This window comes from Notechis scutatus, chromosome 6, assembly GCF_049901735.1.
Source record: "Notechis scutatus isolate UNSWTSFEM ecotype Mainland chromosome 6, rNotScu1.2, whole genome shotgun sequence".
NCBI lineage: Eukaryota > Metazoa > Chordata > Lepidosauria > Squamata > Elapidae > Notechis > Notechis scutatus.
The window spans coordinates 79542291-79555986 of NC_142014.1; the positions used below are offsets into that span (position 1 = coordinate 79542291).

Consider the following 13696-nt stretch of genomic DNA (forward strand, 5'->3'; position numbering starts at 1 on the left):
GGCTTCTGTATTGTGTTTGTCTGTGTTTGTATTGTGTTTGTCTGTGACACAGACAAACACAATATAGAAGCCTGATGATGGCAGATGAGATTCTGCCAAACGCTGCTACAACTAAAAGCACAACTTGCGTGGGAAAATACCGAACAAAGCTGAATGCCATACGTGAATACCAGCAACTAAATAACACACACACACACACACACACACACACACACAGTTTTCTTAAGTTTTCGTGAGTATTTATATGTATGGTATTCAGTTTTGGGAAAATACCCAAACAAAGCTGAATACCATACATACATACATACATACATACATACATACATACATACATATAATATATATATATGGGTCTTTATGGCTAACTTTAGCTCATCATTAGAGAACTCAGTAGCATTATTTTACTCTATTTTGCACCAATTTCAAGAGGCTGGGTTGGCTGGCACTCTGCACAACTTCCCGTTGGCTTGGTCTCGGGAACTCCGCCTTGCCGGGAAGGATTGGCAGTGGGGGCCAGCAGAAGTCGAGATACCAGCATGGCAGATGCCAGATCACCATGACAAGACCTATCCGAAACCACCATGTGACCAGTGACATTTGATGGAATGTAGAGGGATGTCAGGGAGGAATTTCCCAGGCGTTCGCTTTCGCAGGATCCTATCACGGCTTATGTTCAGATCTGATCATGCTCCCTTCTACCTACTGGGGGGTGGGGAAAAATTGGGATCGACCCAAGGGTGGGCTTCGAAAAATTTAGCAATCGGTTCTCTGCTGGGTTGTTGGGTGGGTGTGGCCATGATGGGCATGGCCTAGTCAACGTCCTGCACCACAGCCATCCAAAACGGCATCCAAAACCGGCCACGTGGAGACACCTGGGAGGGGTGAGCAGGGCCAGCCAGAGGTGGGATTTGCTGGTTCACTGAACTGGCAATAAAATTAAATACCGGTTCACTCAAACCGGTAGAAGCCCAGCCCTGGATCAACCAAGACCCCGATTTTGAGAATTTGGTGGTTTTTTTTTTGTTTTATTATAAATATTTTCGAAGGATGTGAAGGGAGCAGCGGTTTCGATTGCGATCCACGTGTTACGTCTCCCTCCAGGGTGCAAAGCAAAAAAGCCACTTTCTCTGATCTGATCTGGTCCCGGGTCTTCTATCCTTCTCCTGCTTACGTTGCTTTTCCCTCTGGGTTGAACTGGAAAATTAAAAGATAAGTTGGAAACTCCTCGTGATTGCATTGTGGGCTCTCCTTCGATGCACCGACGGTCTCTTTGGATGCTTCGCGGCGGTCCTCGACTTACGACTACAAGCGAGCCCAAAATTTCTGTGGCTAAGTCGGACATTTGTTAAATGTGTTTTGCCCCCATTCTGCGACTTTTCTTGCCACTGTTGTTAAGTGAATCATTGCAGTTTAATCACCCAACTAGGTAACATCATCCGTGCTAGAAGAGAGTAGGGGAGGAGGAGGAGGAGGAGGAGGAGGAGGAGGAAATGGACTGTGGGGTCCTTGGTGCTCTCTGAGCTTGGTGGTTTCCTTGCAGACCTTTCATGACCCAACTAGGTAACCTGTTTTCTCGAAAATACAACCTACCCCGAAAGTAAGTCCTAGCTTGATTTTTACTAGTGCACCCAATATAAGCCCTAAGCCCTAATTAAGATCCCGCCCATTCCAGAGTGGATGGGTTAAAAATTAAGCTAGGGTGGGGATTGTGGGTGGTGGTAGAGCTGCCCTACTACTTACCTTTGGAGAGGTGTACCCAGGCCTCGCACACCCCGACACCTGCCTCGCCGGCCCATTTCTTCTGCAGCCGGCAAGTCTTTCCTGAAGGCCTCTGGAGCTGAGAACAAAGCTCTGGATCGATCCTGAAGGCTGCAGAGGCCTTCAGAAAAGCCTTGCCGGCTGCAAAAGAAGAAGTTCCTGAAGGCCTCCGAGAGCGAAAAGGAGGCCAGGGGGCGATGCACGCAAGTGAGGTTAGTCAGTGGAGGACTTCCCCCGAAAATAAGACCTAGTGCCTTTTTTGGTGACAAAAATATATATAAGACAAGGTCTTATTTTGGGGGGAAACACAGTAACATCTGCAGTGCTAGAAGGGATAGGGTATGCAGGGAGGAGGAGGAGGAGGAGGAAGAATTTTCCATAGCCTTATTTGCACCAGAAAAGGAAGATATTTGGAGCTCAGGTTGAAATGAGGCGTCCTGATGCTCTCTGAGCTTGGTGGTTTTCTTGCAGACGTTTCACTACCCAACTTGGTAACGTCATCAGTGCTAGGAGGGAGTAGGGTTTGCTCTCCATTTATATACAACCTCTTCTAGCAGGGGTGATGTTACCTAGCTTGAGTAACAAAACGTCTGCAAGAAAACCATCAAGCTCAAGAGACCACCGAGAACCCCTTGAATTGCACCCTAATAAAGTCAGCTCCATCTTCAGACAGAGGCACCCAAGGGCAGTGGTTTTTTTCCTCTGTCGCAGCTGAGCAGATGGAATAGGAGCCAGCCGTGTGCAGCAGCTGCCAAAAAAAACCCAATGCAATCCTAAATTGCATTAATGGAGGGATACAATCGAGATTAAGGGAGGTACTAATACCACTCTATAAAGCCTTAGTAAGGCCACAACCTAGAGTACTGCATCCAGTTGTGGTCACCACATTATAAAAAAGATGTTGAGACTCTAGAAAAAGTGCAGAGAAGAGCAACCAGGATGATGAGGGGACTGGAGGCTAAAACATACGAAGAACGGTTGCAGGAACTGGGCCTGGCTGGTCTAGTGAAGAGAAGAACCAGGGGAGACAGGATAGCAGTCTTCCAATATTTGAGGGGCCCCAGAGAGAAGGAGGGGATCAAGCTATTCTCCAAAGCACCTGAAGGCCAGACAAGGAATAATGGATGGAAAGTGATCAAGGAGAGATTCAACCTGGAAATAAGGAGAAACTTTCTGACAGTGAGAACAATCAACCCATGGAACAGAAGTTGCCTTTGGAAGTTGTGGGAGCATCATCACTTGAGACTTTCAAGAAGAGATTGGACTGCCATTTGTCAGAAATGGTGTAGGGTCTCCCGCATGGGTGGGGGGTTGGGCTAGATGACCTATAAGGTCCCTTCCACTTCCCTTCCATTATCTGATTATCTGTCTGTTATTAACGCTCTCCCCCCACCCCAACTCTCACTCCTAAAGTTTTTAATAACCTCTTCTCTTGGCTGAACCTTTGCAAATCCCAGCAGAAAAGGCTGGGTGTTTTCCAGATGGTGGAAAATAAACTCTGGAGCACTTCAGGGTGGAGAATTCATTAACCTGAGCTGAACAGGCTGCCAGCTTTCTCCAAAATCCAAGGAAGCTCCTCGGGAGACCAACTTCTCCCTTATAAAATGTCCACTAGGGCAGCAGCTCAAGTCTTTCACGGATGTTTAGTCAGCCTAACTGTTAATTTGATTAGGGCTGGCCTTAAGTCAGAAGCCAGAAGGCACAGAAGTCAGCATGTCCAAATGGAAACCTCAGCAGGATATTTCTTAAATGGACCATTCAAGAAAGACCCTTCCTCGGTGTTTCCTTCCACAGCCAAGCCAGGGGCCTTGAGCTGAAGAGCAATGGAAACCAAATAAATTTGATTTTGGAAGAATGTTGCAGGACAGCTATGCAGCTCTGGGGTAGCAAATAACTCCCCAAATGTCCTGATTATTTTTTTAAAAAAGAATCGTAATTTAATAAACATTGTTAAAAGGAAAGATGCTTGTTTAGTATATCGGGTTATTTATTTTTTAAAGAAAATATTGAATAAACATTAAAAACAATTGAACACAGTGCAACTTTCTTGGCCATCATTTTGGCCATACAAGCTGTATTACAGAGAGACACATAACAGTTACTTTCTTTTTCCCCTTATGTTATTAGTATAGTGCTAGCTGCATATTATTTCTATTTAAATTTATCTACAATTACATACATATTTACAATCATCTTTTATACTCATGCATTCGTATCATCCCATATTTGTCCATTATATTCCATTCTCTTTGGCTTACAAAACTTTAACTTTCTTCCTGTAAAGCGTCAACCCTTTCTTTCTTTTTCCTTGACTCTAGCCACTGATACATTTTGCTCCAGACTTCACAATACTCCTGTCTCACCCTTATCTTTGATTTCTAAAGTTAGTCTGTCCATCTCTGCACAGACTAATATTTTCCTGATTATTTCACTTTCTGTAGGGGTATCTTCATTCTTCCAGTTTTGGGCATACACCAATCTTGCAGCTGTTATTATATGTATCATTAAATATATTGTTCCTTTACTGTATTTCTGATTAATAATTCCCAGTAAGAACATTTCTGGTCTGAACTCTAGTTTCTGGTTAACCATCTCTTCTATCCAAACCATTATTTTACACCAGTATTTTATTTTATTTTATTTTATTGCTTTTATACATCTCCACCACATATGATAATAGGTCCCTATTTCGATGTTACATTTCCAACTTTAGCACACCCTACGCCAAAGCAGCATTGGACATATTTCAAATCTGTTGCTTCCAGGAATCTAACCCATTGCTTGAACTTTCATAATATTGAAGCTGTTACCTAGCTGGGTCAGGAAAGCGATGAAGCTCAGAGAGCAGCAAGGACTCTATAGTTCAACCCTGAGCTATGAATTTTTTGAAATATGGTGCTTTTATACCAGTCCTATACAGGTAAATCCTCAACTTATGACCACGGTTTAGCCCAAAATTTCCATTGCGAGGTGAGACATTTGTTACGCGAGTTTTGTCCCATTTTATGAATATTCTTGCCACGTTTGTTTAAGTGAATCACTACAGTTGTTCTTAGTGACCTGGTTGTTAAGCGAATCTGGCTTCACCCTTTGATTTTGGTTATCAGGAGGTCATAAAGGGGGATCATGTGACCATGGGATGCCACAACGGTCATAAATACATGCCAGGAGTTCAAAACCCCTTCCTTGCTTTGGCCCCAGCAATGGCCCCAGGTGAGAAAGAAACTAAAGACTGGCTCTCCTTGATGTTCGGTGGTATAAGAGGCCGGAAGGGAAAACTTGTTCCAGCTTCCCCAAAATTTGCTGCAGATAGTCCTCAACTTACAACCATAAAGGAACCCCAAATTTCCATTACTAAGCAAGACAACTGTTGAGTGAAGTCACTCCATCACATGAGACTTTCAAGAAGAAACTGGACTGCCATTTGTCTGAAATGGTGTAGGGTCTCCCGCTTGGGTGGGGGGGTTGGACTAGATGACCTACGACTAACTAATAACTAGAGCATACAAAACATTTGCTAGACCAATACTCTAATACAGCTCATCCGTCTGGAACCCACATTACGTATCTGATATTAATACAGTAGAGAAAGTCCAGAAATATTTCACAAGAAGAGTTCTCCACTCCTCTACTCGTTGCAGAATACCTTATGCCACCAGACTTGAAATTCTAGACCTAGGAAACCTTGAATTACACCGTCTTCAGTCTGATCTAAGTAGTATATAAAATCATACATTGCAATGTCCTACCTGTCAATGAATACTTCAGCTTCAACCATAACAACACAAGAGCACACAATAGATACAAACTCAAGGTTAACCGCACCAAACTTGATTGCAGGAAATACAACTTCAACAATAGAGTGGTCAATGTCTGGAATACTCTACCTGACTCTGTGGTTTTTTTCCCCAAACCTCAAAAACTTTAACCTTAGACTGTCTACTATCGACCTCACCCCTTTTCTAAGAGGTCTGTAGGGGGCGTGCATAAGCGCACCAATGTGCCTACAGTCCCTGTCCTATTGTTTCTTTTATATATGTTTTTATTTTTCTTATATGTATCCATGTATTCATAACTATGTTTTTACTTATACCTATTATGGTTGCCAAGGGTCCAAAGTTTGATCACGTGAGCATGGAGTGGGTGGGTGCAACGGTCATTAAGTGTGAACGACAGTCACAAGTCACTTGATTTCAGTGCCGTAACTTTGGCCACAAAACGGAACGGTTGCAAGCCAGGGAGTATCTCAATTACAGCCTGAATCCATACAGTGCTAAGGCAGGGTGTCTCTTTCCTTGATGTGGCCTACCTCGAAGGGCTGGCAACACAGAGGTGGGTGGGTGGGCAGGGCAGGGAAATCGGGGTGCCCAGAGATCATCCATCAGGACCCTCTCTGCTCCAGTTAATGGCTCATATTAAGCATTTTTCAACCTGAGGCACTTTAAAAGGGGTGGACTTCAACTCCCAGAATTCCCCAGCCAGCAACCCTGGCTGGGGAATTTTGGGAGTTGAAGTCCACCCTCTTAGATTGGGGGGAGAGAAAGAAAAAAACCACTCCTAAATATAGAAGCCAAAGCCTCCCAGAAGCCACCGCGGCAAATAAAATCTAACACCCTCGAAGCCAGCCCGAACTACGTTTCCCATCACGCCCCGCGCGGCGTCGCAACACGCGCGGCGGCGATGACGCAACGTCGGCAGCGGCCGCCCGCCCCTTTCCCCCCTTTGGCGTCGCCGTGGCAACGGCCGCCAACAAGATGGCGGCGCTCCGCCCCTGAGAGGCGAAGCCGGCGCGGTTGTTTTTGTTTCTTTATTTCCCTCCCCACGAAAGATGCCGCGGTCTCCGTCACCCCGGTCGCCGTCGCCGCTGTCGTCGCAGAGCAACCAGTCATGGCGAGGCATGAGCCAGGCCTCCCTGGAGGACCGCATGGCGCTAACGCGGTCCTGGGTGACGGCGCCTTCCGTCACCTTCTCGCTCCTCCGCGCCGGCGGAGGAGGAAGACAGGAGGAGGAAGACAGCGAGGAGGAGGAGGAGGAGAGGAGGAGGAGGAGTCCACCGAGTCGGATCTCGAGCCGGAGCTCATGGAGGAGGTGCGGCCGCCGGTAGTGGTGGTGGTGGGGCGCTATTAGGGATTTACGGGAGGGACTGGTGGGAGGGGAGAGAGTTTTGCTGCGCGAAGGCATTACGGTAACGAGGAGGGGGTTTCTTATTGGGGCTTTTGGAAGGGCGCCCGTATACGGAGAATTACGGGAATTGAGAAGGGGGCTCTTATTAAGAGATTTACGGGAGGGACTTTTGATGGGCACCCCTATATGAGCCTGGGGAGAGGGGCTTCTGAGGAGACTTGGGGGCGGGGAGTTTTGGAAGGGCCCTTCTATATGAGATATTACGGGGATTGGGGAGGAGGCTTTTGGGAGATTTACGGAAGGTTTTTTTTGGAAGGGCGCCTCTATATGAGACATTACGGGGATTGAGGAGGGGGCTCCTTTTAAGAGATTTCGGGAGGGCTTTTGGAAAGTTCCCCCTATGTGGGGCATTATGGGAATTGGGCAGGGGGCTCTCATTGGGAGATTTATGGGAGGGGCTTTTGGAAGGGCGCCCCTATACGGGGCATTAGGGTAATTGAAGAGGGGCTCTTGAGACTTGTGGGGGGAGTTTTGGAAGGGTGCCTCTATATGGGGCATTACAGGAATTGAGATGGGGGCTCTTATTAAGAGATTTACGGGAGGTTTTTTTTGGAAGGGCGCCCCTATATAGGGCATTACAGTAATTGGGAAGGGGGCTTTTGAGAAGACTTATGGGGGAGGGGAGTTTTAGAAGGGTGCCTCTATATGGGGCATTACAGGAATTGAGATGGGGGCTCTTATTAAGAGATTTACGGGAGGGTTTTTTTGGAAGGGTGCCCCTATTCAGAACATTATGGGAATTGGGGAAGGGGGCTCCTGAGGAGACTTTGGGGTACAGGGAGGCTTTTGGAAAGAGGCCTCTATGCAGAGCATTATGGGAATTGAGAAGGGGGTTCTTATTGGGAGATTTACGGGATGGGCATATGGAAGGGCGCCCCTTTATGGGACATTACGGGAATTGGGGAGGGGACTCCTAAGGAGACTTGGGGAGGAGAGGTTTCTGGAAAGGTGCCTCTATATGGAGAATTACGGGAATTGAGGAGAGGGGCTCTTGAGACTTGTGCAGAGGGGGGGGGCTTTTGGAAAGGTGCCTCTATGTGGAGTATTATGGTAATGAGGAGGTAGGAGTTTTTGGAAGGGCGCCCCTACATGGGGCATTATGGGAATTGGGGAGGGGGCTCCTGAGGAGACTGGGAGGGAGGCTTTTGCAAAGGTGGCTCTATGCCAGGGGTCTTCAAACTTGACAGCTTTAAGACTTGTGGACTTCAACTCCCAGAGTTCCTCCTCTCAGTCATGTTAGCTCGGGAATTCTGGGAGTTGAAGTCCACAAGTCTTAAATTTGCCAAGTTTGAAGACCCTTGGTCTATTCAGAGCATTACTGGAATTGCGGAGGGAGCTCTTATTGGGAGATTTACGGGAGGGATTTTGGGGGGAAGACTCCTCTAAATGGAGCCAGGTGACTGTGAGATGGGCAGCATATAAATGTAATTATTAATTTATTTAATTATTATAACAATAACAACAATAAGCAATAATAACAATAGCAACAATAACATAATACTTGGAACAGCTTCCATCCTGCAAGGAATATCTGTAACACCGTCAAACATCCAGATTTGCCTACTCCAGGTCCTTGGTAAGGACTTGATAGATGGACAGAGATGCCAAACCCAGGCTGAACATCTGGCTAGCTGTGCTAATAATAATAATAATAATAATAATAATAATAATAATAATAATAATAATAATAATAATAATAATAATAATAATAATAATAATAATAATAATAATAATATAGTAATAGTAGTGGAGGAGGAGGAGGAGGCAGAAGAAGAAGAAGAAGAAGAGGAGAAGAAGAAGAAGAAGAAGAAGAAGAAGAAGAAGAAGAAGAAGAAGAAGAAGAAAAGAAAAGAAAAAAAAAAGAAAAGAAAAGAAGAAGAAGAAGAAGAAGAAGAAGAAGAAGAAGAAGAAGAAGAAGAAGAAGAAGAAGAAGAAGAAGAAGAACAGATACAAAAATCTACTGACAATCCAAACTGCTGACTTTGCAACAAAAGTTAAAACTGTTTCTCATTTAATATGTGAGTGCAGCAAAATCGGCAGACTGATTACAAAGCTACACATGACCGAGTTGCTATATTAATCCGCTGGTCATTATGTAAAAAATATGCCTTACCTATCCAAAAAGTCATAACATAAAGTGGAACATAAAGTGGAAAAAGTTGTTCAAAATGAGAAGGTGAAGGTCTTGTGGGACTTTCGAATACAGACAGATTGCCATTTGGAACACAACATACCATATATCACAGTTGTTAAAAACCGAAATGTACAATTTATTGATATCGTGGTACCAGGAGACGACAGAGTCGAAGAAAAAGAACGGGGGAAAATATCACAAAATATCGCAACCTGGCCATCGAAACTATACAGTTATCGATGAAAGGTGTAAGAATGATTCCCCCATTGTCGTCGGGGCAATTGGCGCCATGTTCAAGAAGTTAACAAAACACATCGAGAAATTGCAGCTTCCGGCAATCACACCAGCAGAACTGCAAAAAACTCCGCTACTCGGAACATCGTACATCTTAAGGTACCTGGTTGATACCTAGGACGCTGGCAGCAACCTGTATCAACTATTAGCGCCAGTCAATGATACTTGTGATGCATTTTTAATTGTTCAGTTGACTGAGTTTCATGGTTAATGAATAAATTATCACATTAAACAAGAGGAAAACCTTCTAAGCACCAATTCCACCGCGCTTTTTACAATTTTGTAAACAACAAACTAAAAGACTCAAGGTCCATCCCTCCTTGATAGGACCTGATGGTAAAGACTGCAACGACGACACCATTAAAGCCAACATCTTTAACACATTCTTCGGCTCAGTATTTGTAAACAGCAATGGATCATGCCCAATATTTCCTAGCCGTACCACAGATAACAACAATGATCTAATACATATCGATTTCACAGAAGACAATGTTGAAAAAGCAATACGCAACCTAAAACCATCTCTATCTATTGGACCGGATGGAATATGTGCCTACTTCTTAAGAAAGCTATCCACTGCCATAGCCAAACCTCTAAGCATAATCTTTGAAAAATCTTTCAGAACCAGCTCCTTGCCTAACCTATGGTCACAAGCCACAGTCATCCCCATCTTCAAAAAGGGAGACCCAAGCCTAGTTGAAAACTACAGGCCAATCTCCTTATGCTGCGTCACCTGTAAAGTCATGGAATCAATTATTAACCAATCCATCATCCTTCACTTAGAGACAAATAACCTACTCTCCAATAAACAATTTGGTTTCAGGAAAAACTATCCTGTAATCTGCAACTCTTACACTGCAAAAACATATGGACGACACAACTCGACCAGGGCAAAACAATAGACGCAATCTACATAGACTTCTGTAAAGCCTTTGATTCAGTGGTACACGACAAACTACTCCTAAAAATAAAATCCTATGGTATCTCTGGACAACTGAATAAGTGGATAGAAGCATTCCTGTCAAACAGACAACAAATGGCCAAAATCGGGAGCGTCCTATCAAATCCAGTACCTGTCAATAGTGGTGTTCCCCAAGGCAGTGTTCTAGGACCAACTCTCTTCATAATCTACATAAGCGACCTCTGTGATCATATTAAGAGCAATTGTGTTCTCTTCGCTGATGATGTAAAGCTGTTCAATACCACAGACAATACTGCTACCCTACAAAAAGATCTTGACTATGTATCAGAATGGTCAAACAAATGGCAACTTCAAATCTCAACAAATAAATGCTCTGTCTTACATATTGGCAAAAAAAATCAGAAAATAAAATACAAGCTGAATAGTCAAGATCTTGTTGATGACCCAAGCTCTGTAAAGGACCTTGGAATACTCACCTCTAATGATCTAAGTGCTAGAGCACACTGCAACTACATAGCCAAAAAGGCATTAAGAGTTGTTAACCTAATCCTACGTAGCTTTTTCTCTGGCAATATCACACTACTAACCAGAGCATACAAAACATTTGCTAGACCAATACTCGAATACAGTTCATCAGTCTGGAACCCACACTACGTATCTGATATTAGCACAATTGAGAAAGTCCAGAAATATTTCACAAGAAGAGTTCTCCACTCCTCTACTCGCTGTAGAATACCTTATGCCACCAGACTTGAAATTCTAGAACTAGAAAACCTTGAATTACGCCGTCTTCGGTCTGACCTAAGCATGATATACAAAATCATACATTGCAATGTCCTACCTGTCAATGAATACTTCAGCTTCAACCATAACAACACAAGAGCACACAATAGATACAAACTCAAAGTAAACCGCACCAAACTTGATTGCAGGAAATACGACTTCAGCAATAGAGTGGTCAATGTCTGGAATACTCTACCCGACTCTGTAGTTTCTTCCCAAACCCCAAAAACTTTAACCTTAGACTGTCTACTATTGACCTCACCCCTTTTCTAAGAGGTCTGTAGGGGGCGTGCATAAGCGCACCAACGTGCCTACCGTCCCTATCCTATTGTTTCTCTTCTTTTATTTTTCTTATATGTAACCATTTCATGTATTCACAACTATGTATACATTTATACTTATTATCTTGTAAACAATTGGCAAATCAAATAAATAAATAAATAAATAAATAAATAAATAAAAGTAATAGTAGTAATCGTAATTGTAATCATCATAATCATCATCATACACAAGAGAGAAGTCTGCCCTCTGCCCTCACCAAGCTACAAGCGCCAAATCTTGCATTTCTATTATTTTTGCTCTGCCCCACTGTGTCTTCCTCTGTTTCTCTTTGCACATGCGCAGGACGTGTTTGACGGTATGTTGAACGAAGCTACAATTGCAGAAGCCCTGCACACCTTAGGGCGTTCCGCCTCCGGCATGGAGCGTGTCTACCTTCACCTGTCACTTTCGGTGAGTTTAGGAAAACTTTTGTCCCCAGCATTGTCACCTGTCATGCCCCTGTCAGAATCTGATTCAGAGTGGGAGGCCAAATAGCTGACAGGGAGTGGGAGTGTGGCTCCGTTGGCTGTGGAAGAAACTGGAGAAGGGCTAAGTCCGGCTGGGCAAAGCAGGGGAGAGGTAGAGCAAGGGAGAGGGAATTCAGAGGAAGAGCCAGGCCCACCCCCTCTTCATCCTAGGGCACTCAGGGAGGGACGGAGAAGGGAGCAACGTGAGTTGTGTGGCTTACGGGGGAGGAAAGGGCCCTGATTCCCTTCATTAGCTGCAGCTGGGAACACAGTGGATAAAAAAGGGAAGCTGCCAACAGCAAGTTGTTGGGAAAAAATCGTGAATTATCTGGTATTGTCGAGGCTTATCTGTGTTCCTGGCATCTTCCCAACTGAGTGTGTTTTGCTGTGCTTTCAAGTCTGCAATTCCTTCTCCTGCCCTGTCAAGTTAATTACTTCAGCTTGGTTTGTTTGGATTTTTAGTTACAGTTTGTATGTACTTTGTTTTTGAACTGAATTTTCTGCAGTCAAAGGCTGTTCCTGGGAGTGTTTTTCTCCAGCCGAAGATAACCTGGACATTGGGGGCAAAGTTGGAGATAATAAAGTGACTCTTCTTGCTTATTTAACTGTGTTGCCTTTGTGCCATGCTCTGGGCAAGGCTATCTTAACAATGCTCTTTTGATCGAGTTTTTCTTCATACATTGGGTATTTAAGTCCACCAATGCCTCAACTCAATCTCTTGCACACCGTTATCTTGGAGATAATTTTTGATTATTTCGATCCATGTTTCTCAATCTAGGTAGCTTTCAGATGAGTGGACTTCAACGCCCAGAATTTCCCAGCCGTTCTTGGCTGGGGAATTTTGATTTATTTGATTTGTCAATCACTTACAAGATAATAGATGTGAGTATAAACATGAGCAAGAATACAGGAAATAAGTACGATTAAATGGGGACAATAGGACAGGGACGGTAGGCATGATGCACGCCCCTTATAGACCTCTTAGGAATGCGTATTCTCTCCCTTCCTTTCTCTCCTCCATTCTTTTCTCTCCTTCCTTCCTTCCTTCCCCTTCCTGGTTCTCCTTCCTTTCCCCTTCCTTCCTTTCCTTCCTTCCTCCCTCCCACTCCCTCACTCCCTTTTCTTTCCTTCCTTCTTTCCTTCCTCCTGCTCCCTCCCTTTTTTTGCTCCTCCCTCCATTCTTTTCTCCTTCCTCCCCTCCTGTTCTCCTTCCTTCCCCTTCCTGGTTCTCCTTCCTTTCCCCCTTCCTTCCTTTCCTTCCTTCCTCCCTCCCTTCCTTCCCCCTTCCTTTTTCTCTCCCTCCCTCCATTCTTTTCTCTCCCTTCCTTCCTTCCTTCCTTCCTTCCTTCCTTCCTTCCTTCCTTCCTTCCTTCCTTCCTTCCTTCCTTCCTTCCCCTTTCCTGTTCTCCTTCCTTCCCCCTTCCTTCCTTTTTTTATATTTTATTTTATTTATTTATTTGATTTGTCAATCACTTACCAGATAATAGGTATAAGTATTAAAAACATGAGTAAGAACATGAGTAAGAAGACAGGAAATAGGTGCGAATAAATGGGGACAGTAGGACAGGGACGGTAGGCACGATGGTGCACTTATGCACGTCCCTTACAGACCTCTTAGGAATGGGGTGAGGTCAATAATGGATAGTTTAAGGCTAAAGGAGTCGGGGTTAGAGGATGTAACAACAATTCTGGGAGTTGAAGTCCACTCATCTGAAAGCTGCCAAGATTGAGAAACCTTGGTTTAGAAATACTGTGACCTGGGTTCTTTAGGATATCTACATCAGGTGCTTTTCACAGTTTCTATTTTAATTATTTTTAATTACTCTGAGATTC

At 44.2% G+C, this 13696-nt stretch overlaps 1 protein-coding gene across 1 annotated transcript in view; it reads left to right on the plus strand.

Annotated features, from left to right (window-relative positions):
• Positions 1 to 6586: 6586 nt before the first annotated feature.
• The window catches only part of LRGUK (leucine rich repeats and guanylate kinase domain containing), a 65734-nt gene continuing 58624 nt past the window's right edge, over positions 6587 to 13696 (plus strand). The window contains 3 exon segments of the mRNA XM_087969156.1: positions 6587 to 6785; positions 6788 to 6846; positions 11700 to 11807. Coding sequence (XP_087825282.1) covers positions 6587 to 6785; positions 6788 to 6846; positions 11700 to 11807 — 366 coding nt within the window.